Source organism: Tamandua tetradactyla, chromosome 11 (genome assembly GCF_023851605.1).
Source record: "Tamandua tetradactyla isolate mTamTet1 chromosome 11, mTamTet1.pri, whole genome shotgun sequence".
Taxonomy (NCBI): domain Eukaryota; kingdom Metazoa; phylum Chordata; class Mammalia; order Pilosa; family Myrmecophagidae; genus Tamandua; species Tamandua tetradactyla.
This window is the reverse complement of record NC_135337.1, coordinates 81,368,825-81,384,239: the sequence shown is the minus strand read 5'-3', so window position 1 is coordinate 81,384,239 and position 15,415 is coordinate 81,368,825. Positions and strand designations below refer to the sequence as shown.

Here is a 15,415-nt window from a genome sequence, read left to right as displayed (position 1 = left end):
GAGGCCAGCGAGGGGAGTCAGGCAGAGAGGGTGGTGGCGGGGACCGCGCCGAGCTGGGGATGGGCTGGCACCATCTGCCAGGCCTGGCACCCCACTAACTGCCAGGCAGTGCTGGGTACAGGGGGCTTGATGCACAGACGGGTAGGGTCTGGCCAGGGGGACCTCCCTGCCTGCTGCTGCATAAAGGGACCTATTTTTGCCTTTCCTAAAGTAGAAAAAGGATTGTGGCTGGAAGTAAAGAAGAACTTCCCTGACTGCCCCTTGGACAGTCTCTGATCAGAGCTCAGGCCTCAGGAACAAGACCGGCTGAGCCCGTGGGAATTCTGGGTTGGCGTGCACGAAGTGCCTGCCCACGTGTGGGGGTCCTGTGGATCTATCTGCGTTCCCAGCGTCTACATGTGTGCAACAGTGGCACTCTGTGCACCCCCCACCCAAACCATAACTCACCGAGGACGGGAGACCTGGAGGAACCTTCCGGACTTTCTTGGGCTGCGTGTCTGTTGAGAGAAAGAGGGGTGAGCAACGCCTGTCCAGCCTGACCAGAAAATGGTATGGACCCTACTGGGGACCCGCCTGTCACTCCCCAGGGTGGGGATGTCCTGAGAACTCAGCAGAGACACCCAAGTTTCCCCTCCAGGCAGAATTATTTAGACTCTGGTCCATCAAAGGGGTCCAAAGGCCTGGCGCGGACGGCGAGGCGTATGAGTGGTGTGGGGGCCCTTACGGTGTATGGGTCCTGGAACCCCACCCCCCGCCCCCAGGACCGCTCTCTCCACAGCCTGAGGGGTGTGTGGTCCTGGGAGCCCACAGAAAGCTGGCTCTGCAGCCGGCCCCTCCCTTCCCTACTCACCGAGGCCTCCGCCATCTGCAGGTCTCCGCCGAGGGTTGCTGGGGTAGGAGGGGTAGTACTGGGCGCTGCCCTTGACACTCGAGGGGGACAGCGGCCCCGGGCTGCTGAGGGCCAGCTCGCCTGGCAGGAAGCCAGCCTGGGGGGGAACACAGGCCATGAGCGGCTGAGCTGGCCTCCCGCTCCTGGGCCCCCTGGCCACAGCACCCCTTCCCAATCTGCCCGGGACCTGAGAACCAGCGGCCAACAAGCCCCAGCAGCGGCTGAGCTCCAGGGACTCTTGGGAGCAGAGCTGTATGGCTCATGCTCATGAAATGAAACCGGGCGGTCTCTGGGTTTGGGGTGTTTGTTTTCAGCTAAAGAGTTCAATTTTGCACCCAGCGCTTTGACCAGGGCTTCCTTCCTTCTCTGGGGGACAGGTCCCGCCTGGTGCTCCTCCACGGTCTCATCTGTGCCACCAGAGCTTCACCTTCCCAACCCTCCTGGGGTGGATGAGCCCATGAACCCGCAGGGGCATGGAGACGGATCACGGCCAGCCCCACAGCCCACGGGGGGTTCTGTGCCTCGGATGCCCTGTCAGCAGGTGTAGTACCTCCCCCAAGGCTCAGGGGCATGGTGGGGAATGGCTGGGACACGTTCTTGTATTCAGCTGGTGCTCAACAGCAGCACTGCTGTTACCCTGGCTGAGGCACAGTGTGCACAGGGCGGGGCCACCTAGGAAGGCCCCCTTGGGTGCAGGGAGAGGAGACCAGACCACGCCTTAAGGCTACAGTGGGGACCACTCTGGGTGAAACTCTGGCTTGTGATGAGGGCCAGCCAGGTGGGCAGAGGCAGTGCCAAGGCTGGACAACGGGGCTAGCCTAGGAAGGGCAAGGCCTCAGGGCTGCCTCAGTTTCTCCTCTGCTACTTGGAACGGGTGAGAAACTCTCTAAGCTCCTCCAGCTGTGCAAAGAGGTTCCTCAGGCTGGACTGCAGTCCAAGGTGCTGTGGGGCAGTGGCCTCTCTCAGCCTAGCTTGTCTCCCCTGACCCCATGCCTGTACTCAGTAACCCGGCCAGGACTGGGGCCCAGCCCCTTTAGCTGCTGTTAGAGTGAATGGCAATTGGTCCAGCCAAAGCAGCTTCCGCAGACTAAAGACAAATTTATTTAAAATTAAAATACATACTGGGGGGTGAAAATGGGAGGAGGAAGGGAAGGGGGGGGTGGGACGGCATGCAGATAGCAGCAGCCCTGCGATGTCTCTTCGGGCCTGTACCCCACTGCCCTGCAGTCTTGAAAACGGGGTGTTTTCACCACCAGTCACAGGGTTCCCAGCTCTTGGCAGACTGAGCCTGTCCACCCACAGATGCGGACTCTCACCTGATTCAAGCTGCCGACGCCCGCATCTCTCCCGAAGGTGGCATACGCGGCCCGCTCGCTGCCCTTGCCTGGAGGTGGGGGAAGGAGTTCACCCAGAGTTGGAATTCAGCAAGCTCCATGAGCTTACAGCAGGTGCTCAATAGACGCACATGGAGAGAGCTGTGGTGGGTGCCAAGCAGAGCCACATCTTCACTGCCCCTGCCTGGGGACAAGCAGGGGGCCCCAGCCATGCCCCCTGAATCTGGGGGAGCCCTCTACCCTCATCACAGGGCATTCAGCAAATCCTAACACCCTAACATCTTGCCCCAATCATACCCCCTGGAAGTTGGATGGCCCCAGCTCATCCTGAGTCTGTTTCCTCAGCTCTAAGTCACGAGGTGCTGATCCCAGGATCCCATAGGTGACAGGCTCAGGGGTTGCTGGCTGCGGGGCTCTGGGCAGCCCGACCTCCCAGCCTGTGTCTACTTGTCATCGAGCGCATGGCCAATGCACAGTTCTACCCTGGAGACAGTTTCAGATGGCCCAACGAGAAGGGGCTCCCTCCCAGGGGGCTGCAAAGCCCACTGCACGGATGCTTGGATCAGGCCTCGCCTGAAGCAGGCACCTCTGGTTTCACGGGCCAACTATCCTGAGCATTCTTACATTAAGGAGAAAGTCTCCATTTATTTTAAAAGGGCAAAAAAAGAAAAAGAAAAGCTTTCCACTAGCCTGGTGCAAATGCCACTAGGTCTGGCGTTTTCTCCCTCCTGTTTTGTCATTGTGGTGACCTGAGGTGGGGGCTGGGCCAAAAGGCCAGAGGGAATTTAGCCCCAACACCAACTGTGGGCCCAGGCAAGGAAGAAGTGGAGGTAGTTCAGCAAGGGCTCCGCAGTGGGCCCAGGCCAATGGCTTCACCTTCCAGAACCTAGGTCTCCCCATCAGCAAAATGGGGCTATGCCCATCAGTGCCATGGTTTAGGTCCTGAAAACAACAGGTGCCACATAGTGGATGGACAAGGGGAGCAAGGAGAGCAAGGAGAGGCAGAGGTTTCTGGGACTGGGGGCTCCTCAGAGAGAAGCGGAGGCTCTGAGAGGGGGCTTAGGCAGGAGTGGAGGCATGTGAGCTCAACTCTCTGTGACAGGCCCAGGCACCAGGAAGCGAGGGGCCCCCATCTCTCCATGCAAGGCCCACAAGCCCCATGACAACCACGGCCCCGCCCAGGCAGGGACCAGCTGGCTCTGGGCACTGCTGGTCAGGCCAGCCCGTGGGAACTACCCCATCAGCCCTGCCCGCTTAGGGGCAGGCCAGAGGCAGGAAGGGGTGGGAGGAAGGAACCGTGGAGAGGAACCTAGTAGCTGCAGGCATAGAGGTCATCAAGGTTACAGCTCCTGCTGGCGACCAGCAAGAGTCAAATGTGTCCCCTGCCCCACTATTCACCCCGTCCTTCGGGCCACGAGCACATACTGAGAGCTCCTGCTGTGTGCCTAGTCTTGAGTGGCACAAGGGAGACCTTGCCAGTGGAGTACAACCAGGCTGGGGCTCTGCAAAGCCCTCTGGGCCTCAGTTTCCCTCCTGGCCAGTGTGCTGACTCACAAAGCTCAGGTCCTGTGCAGAGTACCAGAACCCAGAACACATCCCACCTGTGGGCTCTTGCCTTGGGCCATTCAAGGGCCATGACTTAAGTAATCGCTAAGGGAAAACACAGCCAGTTAAATGGCCAAGATTTCAGGGACATGGAAAGAGGCCATCTCAGGACCCGAGGGGAAGATAATAACCCCCCATCTTATGGCAAGGGAGCAGAGGCTTCAAGGAAGAGGGAGCGGCTCCTGGGTAGCAAGTACCCAGGCCCTTTCAGGGGGAGACTGACCATCCCAGTGACCCCATCATGGAGCAGGGGAGGGGCCAGGGCTCCACGGGGATACACACACGGTTTTTGTGAGGCCAGAATCTCACGGTCCCTGTAGGCTGAAGTCCCGGACCAGGTCAATACTTTTGGCAGAGCCTCATTTGCTGGCAGGCAGAGGGATGAGCCTGCAGGCCAGGGAGGCTGGGACGGTAACAACAATAAGCACTGACTAGGCACCGCTGTGTGTGGCTGGGCGTGAATGAGCTAAGTGAGCCCTTGCTGCCTCCTCCGAGGGTACCATGAGCATCCCCCACCCCCAGGTAGGGAACTGAGGCTCATGAGATGACAGCCTCAGCCCAGAGTCCACAGGGGACCCGAACCAGGCCAATACGGCCCAGGATGTGTCCACCTGCATGTGTTCCAAGAACAGGCAAAGGCCTCACCACTAAGGCTCCCTGATGAAGGTTCCGGAAGTGCTGGGCATCCACGGTACACGTGTGTCCATGTGTATGTGCATGTGTGAGTACATGTAGCATTACGTGTGTGTCAGTGTGTGAATCCAGGTGCTGCCCTGTGCTGGACACTCACCTCCGAGCCCAGGACCCAGGAATGTGGATGAAGAGAGGTTGGCGTGAGACTCGCTGAAGTGGGCACCTTCACCATAGGTCTATGGAAAGAAGAGGGTGGGCATGAGATAGACAGGGGGCTGGAGGGCCAGGCTCCACCCCCATCTTCAACTGGGAAAACAGAGGCTCAGGGAGGCAGGTGTGCAATTAAGTGCCGAACCCAGGACTCCGAGTTCAAGGCCCTATAGGGAGCACGTTGGAGCACGCTGAGCCTTTCCATGCACCCTCAACCCTGCCCTGGGGGAAGGGAGACCTGGCACCCAGGGCCTCGCAGGGGCCCTCTCACCCGGCTGGGGTCAAAGGAGGAACTGTTCTGGTCGCTGGCACCCCATGAGCCCGAGCCAGGCCGTTCCTCAAGACCTAGGGGTGAGAAGAAGAGTTAGAGAGAGCCACTGGTCCCTGTTGCTCAGGGTAGAATCGGCAAGCTGCCTGGCAGGCTTTTGGAGCCTCTCCTGACCCAGCCCCAGTCCCACCCAAATTGATGCCACAGTTAATGGTAAATACCCCAGACACGCCTTGATTTGGTAAACCTCTGGATCCTCAGCACAAAACTCTCTGATGGCAAACTCCTACCTATCCACCTAAGCCCCAGCCACCCTGCCCACTCTGGGCAAAGTCCTTCCTCCCTTCCTGCCTCCCTCCATCCCAGGTCCCTCCCTCTGGCCAGCCCTGTGCTCAGTCTCTTCTGACCCTATGAGAAAGGCTCATGTGGACATCATGAAGGGTGATGACCAGTGAGGTGGCATCTCAGGAGAGAAGGCCACCCTCCATCATCAATTGCCAGTTAAGGAGGCAGGGATAGCTCCTTGTTGGATTTAGAGCAGCAGCCTGGCACAAGGCAAGGAAGGGGGAGATTGTCACCTCCTTAGTTAGATGGAGGAAACTGAGGCACCGGTAGGGAAGAGGCTGGCCCGGCCCTCCTGTCGCCCTTCTGGGAGGCTCAGAGGCCCACGGTGCAGCAAGAGTTAACCAGTGAGGACGAGAACCTTGGTCCTGTGGGGCGGGGAGCCCGTGGAGCTCCTTATCTTTCTGCACACTCTAACCGGCTCAGCCCTGGACTCCAGCACCTCAGGGTCTGGGTGGGAGCCACCGCCCTCAGCAGGGGGAGGGGCATGGCCTGCATCCTTGGATCCCTCTCGGGCGGGGGGATCCGCTTCCACCCACTGGTCTCGACCAGGCTCAGGTACCCCTGGTCAAGGATGGTGGCCCCTAGACCCCTAGCATGGCTGTGTGGCCACAGCCTCAGTAACCCCCTCTACAAATGGGGTTACACACAAACCCCACCTGGCAGGCCTGGGGGTGTCCACACCCACCTCCAAGTCCAGAGGTCCTGAGGGGGGTAGGACGTGGCCTCACAATTCAGTGGCAGTGAGTGGGGGCCACCCCTGCCTCAACCCCACACCACAGATGGACGGGCAAGATGCAGGGAAGTGGGGGACATACCCCCACCAGCTCATAGGGCCTGCCGCTCCTGGCACGTGCCCTCCTGCCCTGCACCACACATCTGTACCAGAAACTTGTTTCAAATTGCATCCTTCTATTTCAGCGCCTTTGTGTTAATCATCTCCCCACCCCCCCCACCCAGGAGAATTGGTGGTTAATTGCTGTCTAATTTACATAAGTATGCATATTAATCTTCAAGCTTAATGAATATTCATGTCTCATTTAGACTTTGTTTTCTAATCAAAATTTTCCAATGTGATTATGGGTGGGGGCTGGGGAGCTGCCTCGGTCTCTAGGGTTTGAGGCAACCTGCTCCACTTGGGGTCCTGGGGGAAGCGGCACTGTCCTCCCTGCCTGCTGGGCAGCACTGCCTCCTACCCCCCAATTCTGCCAGGTGAGTCCCCAGCCCCACCATAAGAGGGGAACCTGCAGCGTCCTCCCTGGAGGCATTAGGACCCTTGAGGAAGCAGGAGGGGAGGGGACTTTACAAGATGCTGCTAGAGCATCTGAGCAAGGACTTGAACCTGGAACCCACAGTCCTAAACCACCCAGATGGCAATGGGGGCACTCTTGGGCCCAATACCCAGGGCCTCTCCCTGAATGGGCTCCAACAGGCCACTGACAGAGGGCACCACTCTGTCCTCTACCCTTTCTGGAAAAGCCCCCACCCCTGCCTGCCCCCCTGGCCTCTCCTCTTCCAGAAATGACAAAAATAGGGATTGGCCCCTCCCCCACGACTCCCATTAATAGTTACCACCCCCACTAATTAATTATGCATTTTAATAACCTGTCCATGAATATTCATAATGCATCCCTTGCTCGTGTTCTAATTAACATGTACTAGTAGAATAAGGCATTGCTGCTGGAGTGGCACTTTTCTAGATTTTTTTTTCCTTAAATGTTTGGAGGTGAGGCCCTCCCTGATCTGGGCACTCAGGAAAGAAAGTCTCCACTGACCTGTCCAGAAAGGGGGGGCAGAGATGGACAGGGACCTGGACAGGGCAGAGGGCAGGAGGGACAGACAGGACAACTTTCCTCTCTTCTAAGCTTCAGCTCCTGCCATGCTCTCAGAATAACAATGAATATTCTTCTGAGGCTTCCTGGCCCTGCTGGTCACCTCCCCCAGGGAGCCCACCGGCTGGCCTCACCCCATGCCGGATGTCCGTTTAGCAGAAGCAGGATGTGAAAGCAGAAGGTGCTCAATAAATGCTGGCTATGACTGCACGGCCATGTCCTGAGCCCGTCTTGCTGGAGTAGGGGTCAGCATGCTCTGGCTTGCAGGCCAAATCCGGCCCCACTACCTGCTTTTTGCAAACCATTTTATTGGCAGCTGGTCCCATCTCTTCATTTAGGTGTCCTCTATGGCTGCCTCTGCAGCAGAGCCCGGCAGTTCTGAAGCCAGAGCAGGGCCCTGGGCAGGGACAACCACCACCAGACGTGGACACTGGCAATGGACTTACGATGTCAAACAGGCAAAACCAGAGGTGGCCCCAAGGCATGGATTGAGCCCCATTCCCCATCCCAAACATTTAGGGGCAACGCCAGGTGGCCACCCCTCAGTCCCGAGCTGAGGTGAGCCTGGGGACTTCCTCCTGGTAGTCCCATCCTACAGTGCCCTGACAACCCTCAGAGCCCAGGCAGAGATTCCAGGAACCCCCATCCAATATTCCCTCCCCAAAGCCCACCCAGGGGTCTCCCAATATGTTAATCTGACCAGCTCTCTGCCTTGGTCCCTGAAGCAGCTTCTTCCCAGGTCTCCTGTGGATAGTCTGCCTGGGGCAGCAGGATGGGGTTTTAAGGAACAGACCCTGGCTCTCCTTCCTTCTTTTAGCCTCTCCCATGCCCAGTGCCCTGAGGGTAAAGACCAAGCTCTCCGGACCTCAGCCCCCTCCCTCTCCCCCAGGTCAAGCAGGGCCTCACCGCCGCACCTCCCCCACATGGGCCGACCTTGCCCCCACCCTCTGCCACGATCCATTCAGTCTTCATCCTTAGGGTTCTCAGCTCAAGTGTCCCCCCCCTTTTTTTTTTTTTGCTTGTCCCCTCCCGGCCTGGGGCCCCTCACTCTGTCCCCGCAGGGCATCTACGACAGCTTCTACAAACATTTGTCCTCACTTGTTCATTTCTCCATGAATTACTGACATTGCGGCTCTAGCAGAACCTTCCATGATCATGAAGATGTTCCAGGCCAGCAGCCACCAGCTGCACATGGCTACCGATCGCCTGAAAGGTGGCTCGTGGGACTGGGGAAAAGAATGTCCAGATGTATATAATTTTAGTTGATCTGAATAGCCATATGTGGCCGGGGGATGCTGTACTGCCCAGTGTAGCCCCAAAAGTAAAGGCTGAGATAATGGTCACTACAACGGCAGCACCCACCAGCAGCAGCATGCCCACACCCGGAACAGATGTAGGACCACATGGCGGTGGTCAGGATTCCAGCAGCCCTTAGTCTCTCCCAGCCGTCTCCTAATTCTTCCTTCCTGCGGTTTGCTCGGCCACCGTGAGTGGCACTGAGTCCGGCAGCTTTCCCTCCAGTCTCCTCTTCCCCCTTATCACCACAAGCTCCAAGGACTGGGCTGTGGCCAGCTCAGCTTCCCCACCCGGGTAGGACTCCTGCAGCCCCTGGCAGGGAAGAAAACACACCTCCGATCCCACATTCACTGGCCAGACGCCCGGTGGATTTGGGGAGTGGTCTTTGCCTGGGTGGGGCTGTGCGGTCTCCCCAGGAACTGGGGAGGACTCTCTCATTTTGTGAACTTTGCGGGGAGAGGGGTGACTTCTTATTTTTATATAAAGTTAAACGGAGAAAGTTACAAAAAGAAAACAAAATCCTGTCCTGTACCCTTGAGATTCACTGTTTACACTGTCTTGCTTCTTCACTGTTTACATGTTCCCTGTATCTATAAGCAGATATGGGTCTGTTCCTTATAAAACTTAAATTTTTAAAAACAGGTTTCCAATTTAAATCTCCAGATGGTTCCTAGGCCAGATAAGCCCAGAAACCCAGAGGTACCAGTCTCTCCCAGAGCATCGGCCAGTTGCAGCCCCATCCCCCACAATGTCGCCAGCCCTTCTCAACATGAAGAAGGGAGAAGAGTCACTGTCCAAATATCCCTTAAGACTGGGAGAAGGATCAAAGGAGAAGAAGTTACAATGGAGAAGTTACAATTTAACAAATGATTATGACTACCAACTCATTATATAGATATTTCTTTTTAGTTTCTAGGGTACAAGACCAGCTAGGTGAAATTGTGCAACTGCAACCCATACTATACTTTGAAGTTTGCTCTACAACCAGTTTTTAAGCTGTACTTTGAAATTTATCACTTTTCTGTATGTATATACTTCACAAGAAAAATTGTTTTAAAAAAGTATGTGAATATTTAAAACGGAACGATGAGTGCTGAATTCCAAACGAAGGTTTATTAATGGCTGTATTTTAAAAGAAGGAATAAAGAAAACCACTGCCAAAAAAAAAAAAAGATTTCCAGAACCTTGAAAATATTCAGTAAAAGGACCAGACACCAAAGGTCAAATAATGTATGACTCCATTTCTATGAAACATCTAGAATAAGCTCATTCGTGCAGACAGAAGATGGAGTGGAGGTTACCAGGGGCCGGGGGAGGGGGAGGGGGCTTACTGCGGGGACAGTTTCTGTTTGATGGGAAAGTCTTAGCCCCAGCGGTGGCGATGGTGACGCAACACTGTAGAGGATGCCACTGATTGGCACACTTAAAAAGCAGCTAAAGTGGTAAATCTTATGGTATTGTATGTGTTAACCACAAATTAAAAAAATAAATTAAATTTTAAAAAAAAGAGGAAGAAGAAAGAATCCGAGGCTCGGGGCCGGCTCTGGCTGGCAGGCTCCCGGCCTTCTGAACACGACCAGGAAGGGGAGAGCGCGCCCTCGGTGCCAGACAGGTGGAGGGAAGGGGGCGGAGCAGCCTACAGCCCCCTCTGTGCTAGGGGGAGGGATGAGGGGATCCCAAGACCCCTGTCATGTGGCCACCCCTGAGGCAGGGGAGACTTCCCTGGTGGGCACAGCCAGTCCTCAGAGTGGGGTCCAGCAAGTACATGGGTACTGATTCACAGAGAAGATGCGGAGGCTGCCTGACCCTTTCCCTCCTGCAAACTTCAGATCTGTGACCAAAGTACTAACAGAAAGAACCGCCCCCCCCAGCCTCCATTTCAGTTCTAGGGGCAGGAGAGTCCAGCCCCACTGGCCGTCCTCCCCACAACACTGCCCCACCCCCAGAGGGGAGCACGAACAGAGGCCGAGGAGCCCGTGGACCTAGGAGACTGTTCATTCCAAGGAACAGAAAACATTAAGGGAGGGACTGCCTGCCACAGGCCCTTGAGGAAATTATACAGCATGCAGGTGTTTTGGAATAAAACATGAGATTTCAGAGAGCTAGGAAAAAGGAGAGGCAGGCAGCACAGAACGATGATCGACGAGAAAGAGCACAAATTCCGAAAAGGCCCTGAGCACAGAGAAAGGCAGATGGAAGGAAAGGCTCTGGGAGAAGATGATGGATGCAGCTGAAAAATTACCCACCTCCCCCCACCATCAGAGAGCTGGCATTCCCAAAGGGAATGGGAAAAGCAAAAGACAAAAATCACCAAATCCAGGACAGAACCTAACCAAGCATTCTGACCACAGCCACAAGGGCTCACCATTCAGCACAAAAGGCAAACAAGCCTAAGATAAATGTTCGTGTGTCTGCTGAATTTCAGAGTAGAGCATAACTTTCCACACTGGAGGACAATGGGGTAAAAATCTAGTTTGTGCTTGCATGGATGGGGGAAAGGGTGAGATGGAAGAATTCCGTTCCCAGATAGGACGTCCCTTATGAAGGAGATGCAGGGACAGGGACATGCTTTGCAAACGTCCCCTCATTTTAGAGACAGTCCCTGAGAAAGGCTCCACCAACTGGGAGAAGAGCTGCAATTCAGAGCCTGCAGGGGGCAGGGGCACCGGGCAGAGGCGCCCTCATGCCACGCATGAGGGTTTCAGAAGCTCTAGCTTCTTGTCCCCATTTTACAAATGAGCAGACTGAGGGGCCGTCAGGTATAAGGCACTGGCTCCAAGCCTCCCAAGGAGGGGCAGCATGGAGAGAGCAGTGATACATATTTCCAAGCAAGATGTAAATGTCATATAATTCTTAACCAAAGAGAAACAATGTTTTAAGAAAGTGGCAGTTTATTTAAACCAAGGTGTAGTGGGGCGGGGGACTTTGCTGCAGAAGAGAGAGATGGTAGCTCACTTGCGACACTGAAAAGTACAAAACTGAGCTTTGAGCAGATTATTTAAAGCCATGACTATAACCACTCGTTATAGAATCACAAATCAGCTGAGACCATTCAGATACAAGAAAATACCCGCCATGCAGAAGAAATTGCAAGCAGGAAGCAGAGACAGGAAAATGTAACTGTTAAGACAGACTTATATTTAAATTTCTTTAAATCTAAGAACACGGCATTTACAAAAGACTGTTCTGGAAGAGGCCATTCAGGAAGACGAAATATAACCAGATGCACAAAGCTGTACCAAGTAATACAGGTAAAAAGGAGGGGGGCGCACAATTAAAACAGAATCAGAGTTCACAGGACAAGATTTACTAGAATAGAGAGGTCATTTTTTGATGACAGACTTGACCTTCAATGAAGAGCCAACTGCTTTTATGCGCTTAAGAACAGAACCCGACACCCAATGAATGTATGAACAGAGAGCATGAAAAATACTCAAGAGAAACCTAAAACACAATTGTGGGAAACTTGTACTCCTCCGTCTTTAATTTGATATTAAATCTATTAAAAGTCTAAATACAGTCGAGCAAGATCTACTCATTTCATAGAACCACACACCTTCCTCGAGTACTTGTGAAGAGGGACTAAAGCAGTCCGAATTTAGCAAGAGGAAAACAGCTCCGTATTTCCATGTCACAGTGGTTCAAGCAACATCTGATTTTTGGCAGGCCTGACCTACAAGTTAACAACCAATTGAGAAACCAATACAACAACCCCCAACATGGAAATCAGAAATCTCCAGGGAAAAAACTCAAGTCAAAGAAAGGCTTCTTGAAAAAATTTACCATCACGTATTTATAAAATAACAAAAACCTGGCAGTCTCGAATCTAATGGGATATGGGTAAAGTTGGTCCTCACAGGAGAATTTATAACCCTCAGCTCTCTGATTACTTAACAAGAGAGAAGAGAAGTAAACAAATGCAGCCTTCGATTCTAAAGTAAAAAAAAAAAAAACTTTAAAAAGAGGACAAATTAAGATAAAAGTAGAAAAGAGGAAAACAGTCGATTGATAAATATTGATTTGCCAATGAAGCAGATTCCTTGGAAGAAAAATCAATAAAATAGATATAGCATCAGGCAGCTGGATCAAGGACAAAAGAACGAAAAGAAAAAATAAGCCAATGTGGGACTGAGAAATACGTTGTATCTCCTGAAAAATAAGCAAGTGACCTTAAAGTTTATTAAGAAATGGGATGTTAGGTAATTTAAAATGTGGTTGAAATGGATCATTTATCATTTTTCCCAAGACAATGCTAAAATGACAGGAGGGGTGGACAAAACCTCCACAGGACATGAACAGCCAAACTGAGGATGGGCCCAGAAAACAGCAAAGGCCAGTTCCCTGCAGCAAGGGACCAGGGAGCTCCAGCTGGCTGCAGACCATTCTAGAGAGCAAAGGAGCAGCCACCTTGGTTCAGAAACACAGCAGAGAACGCCAATAGCAGCCACTCCGGAACACAGAAAAAATGCAAAATAAAATGCAGACAGGATTACTGTTCAGAAACCTAGAACCATCAGATGGTCCCTGGGCTGGATAAGTCCTGAAATCCAGAGGGCCCAGCCTCTCCAGCATATCATCTAGTTCTATTCCCCATCCCATTTTATCCACAGCCCATCCAACATGAAAAAGTTAGAATGGGCATAGCCCAAATATCCCTGAAGAGTGGCAGAAAGATCAAAGGAGAAGGAGGAGTTATAACAGGGAAGACAGGATTTAACAAATGAGCAGAATTCCTGAATCATTTTACCGATATTTCTTTAGTTTCCAGGAGCTTGGAGTAGCTAGAAGGAAAAACCTGAAACTGTGGACCTGTAACCCATACCAAACTCTGAAATCTGTTCTATAACTACTTGTTACAATGTACTTCGAAATACATTGCTTCTTTGTATATATGTCATATTTCACAATAAAAAATGTTGAATGAATGAATGAAAACAATGCAGGCAGATCTAAATCAGAAACTCATTAAAGGGTGCCTGAAATTCAAAGACCGTCCAATTCATAAGAAAGACTATTTGTGGAAATGGAAAGCACCAAATCAACAGTGAAGGAGAAAAACCGGGGGGAGATGCCCAAAATGCACTCGATGACATTAAATGTTCACTTGGGTCACCAAATAGGAGCAGGACACATCCTTAACAGGATTAAAGCAGTCGGACAAAAAGGACATGAGAGTCAATAGCCAATGATCAGGGCTTACTGATGAGAGCTGTGCTGTCCCGAAAATAAGTCAAGTACACTGGCCTGGGGTGTCCCCCACCCCTTACTGTCACCCTCTGCCGTGCAGTTCTGGAAACAAACACCACCCACAGCATCGATGCTGAGACAGAGAAGATGGCCCGAAAGAAAGTATGATGAAAAAGATCCCTGAACTACCACCCGGAAAATCCTAAAATACCTAGAAATAAACCTTCTTGGAAATGAGTATGTCCAAATTAAAAAAACAAACACTAAAAAATGACAAAGGGTCTTTCAAAGTTTATGTGAAAAACTACTAAGGGTCAAAAAAGAAAACGTGAATAAACCGAGGAGGAGATCAAGTCCTTCGATGGGAAAACTCAGTATTTTGAAGACCAACAGTTCTTCCCAAATTTATCTATGAATCTAACATAATACTAAAACCTGAGGTTTTTTTTATTATTATTGTTTTGGGGGCAATGTAAAATTATTCTAAAGACCATGATGAAGGATGAGTATGTCTAAGAAAAAAAGAGAACCAGGTGGGGCATTGTTCCAACAGATAAAAATACACCATAAAAACCCTGTAACTAAAACTGGGTAATGTCGAGGCAGCAATAGATAGAAAGATTTGAAGAAAAGAAAAGAAAGAAGGCATTTCAAATGGCCAAGGTTCCCTTGGGTTTATTTTGTTCTTCTATAACTTCCGAAGTTAAATGCTTAACCTGTTTCTTTCCAGTCTATCTGTTCTAATAAGAACACTGAAGGCTATTACTGTTCCCCCAAGTACAACTTCGGCCATGTCCCTTAATTTCAATATGTTCTATACTATCGCCAATTTCTGTCTATTCTGCAATGGATATTTTAATTTCCTCTTTGACCCAAGAGGTGGATTAAAAATATGAATATTTCTAAGTCGTTTGGTATCTTCCTACTTACTGGACTTTTTCTTTTAAAATTTATATTGTGTGATACAGCTTTCACAATGAGACTCTGTGAATGTGAAAACCTTGTGTCTGATGCTCCTTTTAGCTACTATATCAACAGAAGAGTAGAACATATGGAATAAAAATAAATAATAGGGGGAACAAATGTTAAAATAAATTCAGTTTGAAATAGTGGTAAATGAAAGCGAGGGATAAGAGGTATGGTACGTATAGTTTTTTTTTCTCTATTATTATTTTATTTTTTTCTGTTGTTTTTTTATTTTTTTCTAAATCGATGCAAATGTACTAAGAAATGATGAATATGCAACTATGTGATGATATTAAGAATTACTGATTGTATACGTAGAATGGAATGATATCTAAATGTTCTGTTTGTTAATTTTTTTAATTAATAAAAAAAGTTAAAAAAAAGAAAAAAAATAAATTAAAAAAATTTATATTGTGGTAACATATATACAGCATAAAATTCTCCATTTTAGCCATTTTCAAATATACAACCCAGTGGTATCAATTATATTCACAATAACTTTTTAGTCTTTTGCAGTCAATTTTCATCAATGGGATGTGGGCTCTAAAGGATACAGGTGTGGTGGGTTTGTGGTTCGAGCTGGAAGTGCCCAACCCACCTGAGAAGCTCTCGCAGGCCCATCCTGGCCTTTCCATCAGCGTCTTGGGCTCCTGGGCCAGAGAGTGTGCTCTGAGCAGCCCCACAGGCGAGCTCTGAGGGCATACCTGGTCGGGAACTGCTGCATCCACCTCAGCCATTTTATGAAGGTTCTGTACTTCTGCCAAGGGCCACGGAGAGCACGCTTCTATCTGCTCTGGCATTGTTGTCCATCTATCCCTCAACCTGATGTAAGGGGGGGCAGATGCAACATGCT

The 15,415-nt window shown here is 51.1% G+C and overlaps 1 protein-coding gene and 1 long non-coding RNA gene across 5 annotated transcripts in view; one reads left to right on the top strand and one right to left on the bottom strand.

Moving 5' to 3' along the window:
* The window catches only part of TCF3 (transcription factor 3), a 37,217-nt gene that overhangs the window by 10,445 nt on the left and 11,357 nt on the right, over window positions 1-15,415 (bottom strand). For all 4 annotated transcript variants that reach the window (XM_077121294.1, XM_077121295.1, XM_077121296.1 and 1 more), the window contains exons 4-8: window positions 4,943-5,016; window positions 4,619-4,697; window positions 2,206-2,273; window positions 851-986; window positions 448-497 (exon numbers count right to left, since the gene is read on the bottom strand). In XM_077121294.1, coding sequence (XP_076977409.1) covers window positions 448-497; window positions 851-986; window positions 2,206-2,273; window positions 4,619-4,697; window positions 4,943-5,016 — 407 coding nt within the window. The remainder of the gene's footprint in view (window positions 1-447; window positions 498-850; window positions 987-2,205; window positions 2,274-4,618; window positions 4,698-4,942; window positions 5,017-15,415) is intronic.
* LOC143650483 (uncharacterized) lies at window positions 25-6,256 on the top strand. The gene is made up of 3 exons (XR_013159575.1): window positions 25-549; window positions 1,267-1,430; window positions 2,192-6,256. It is a non-coding gene; the product is annotated as an uncharacterized LOC143650483 (long non-coding RNA).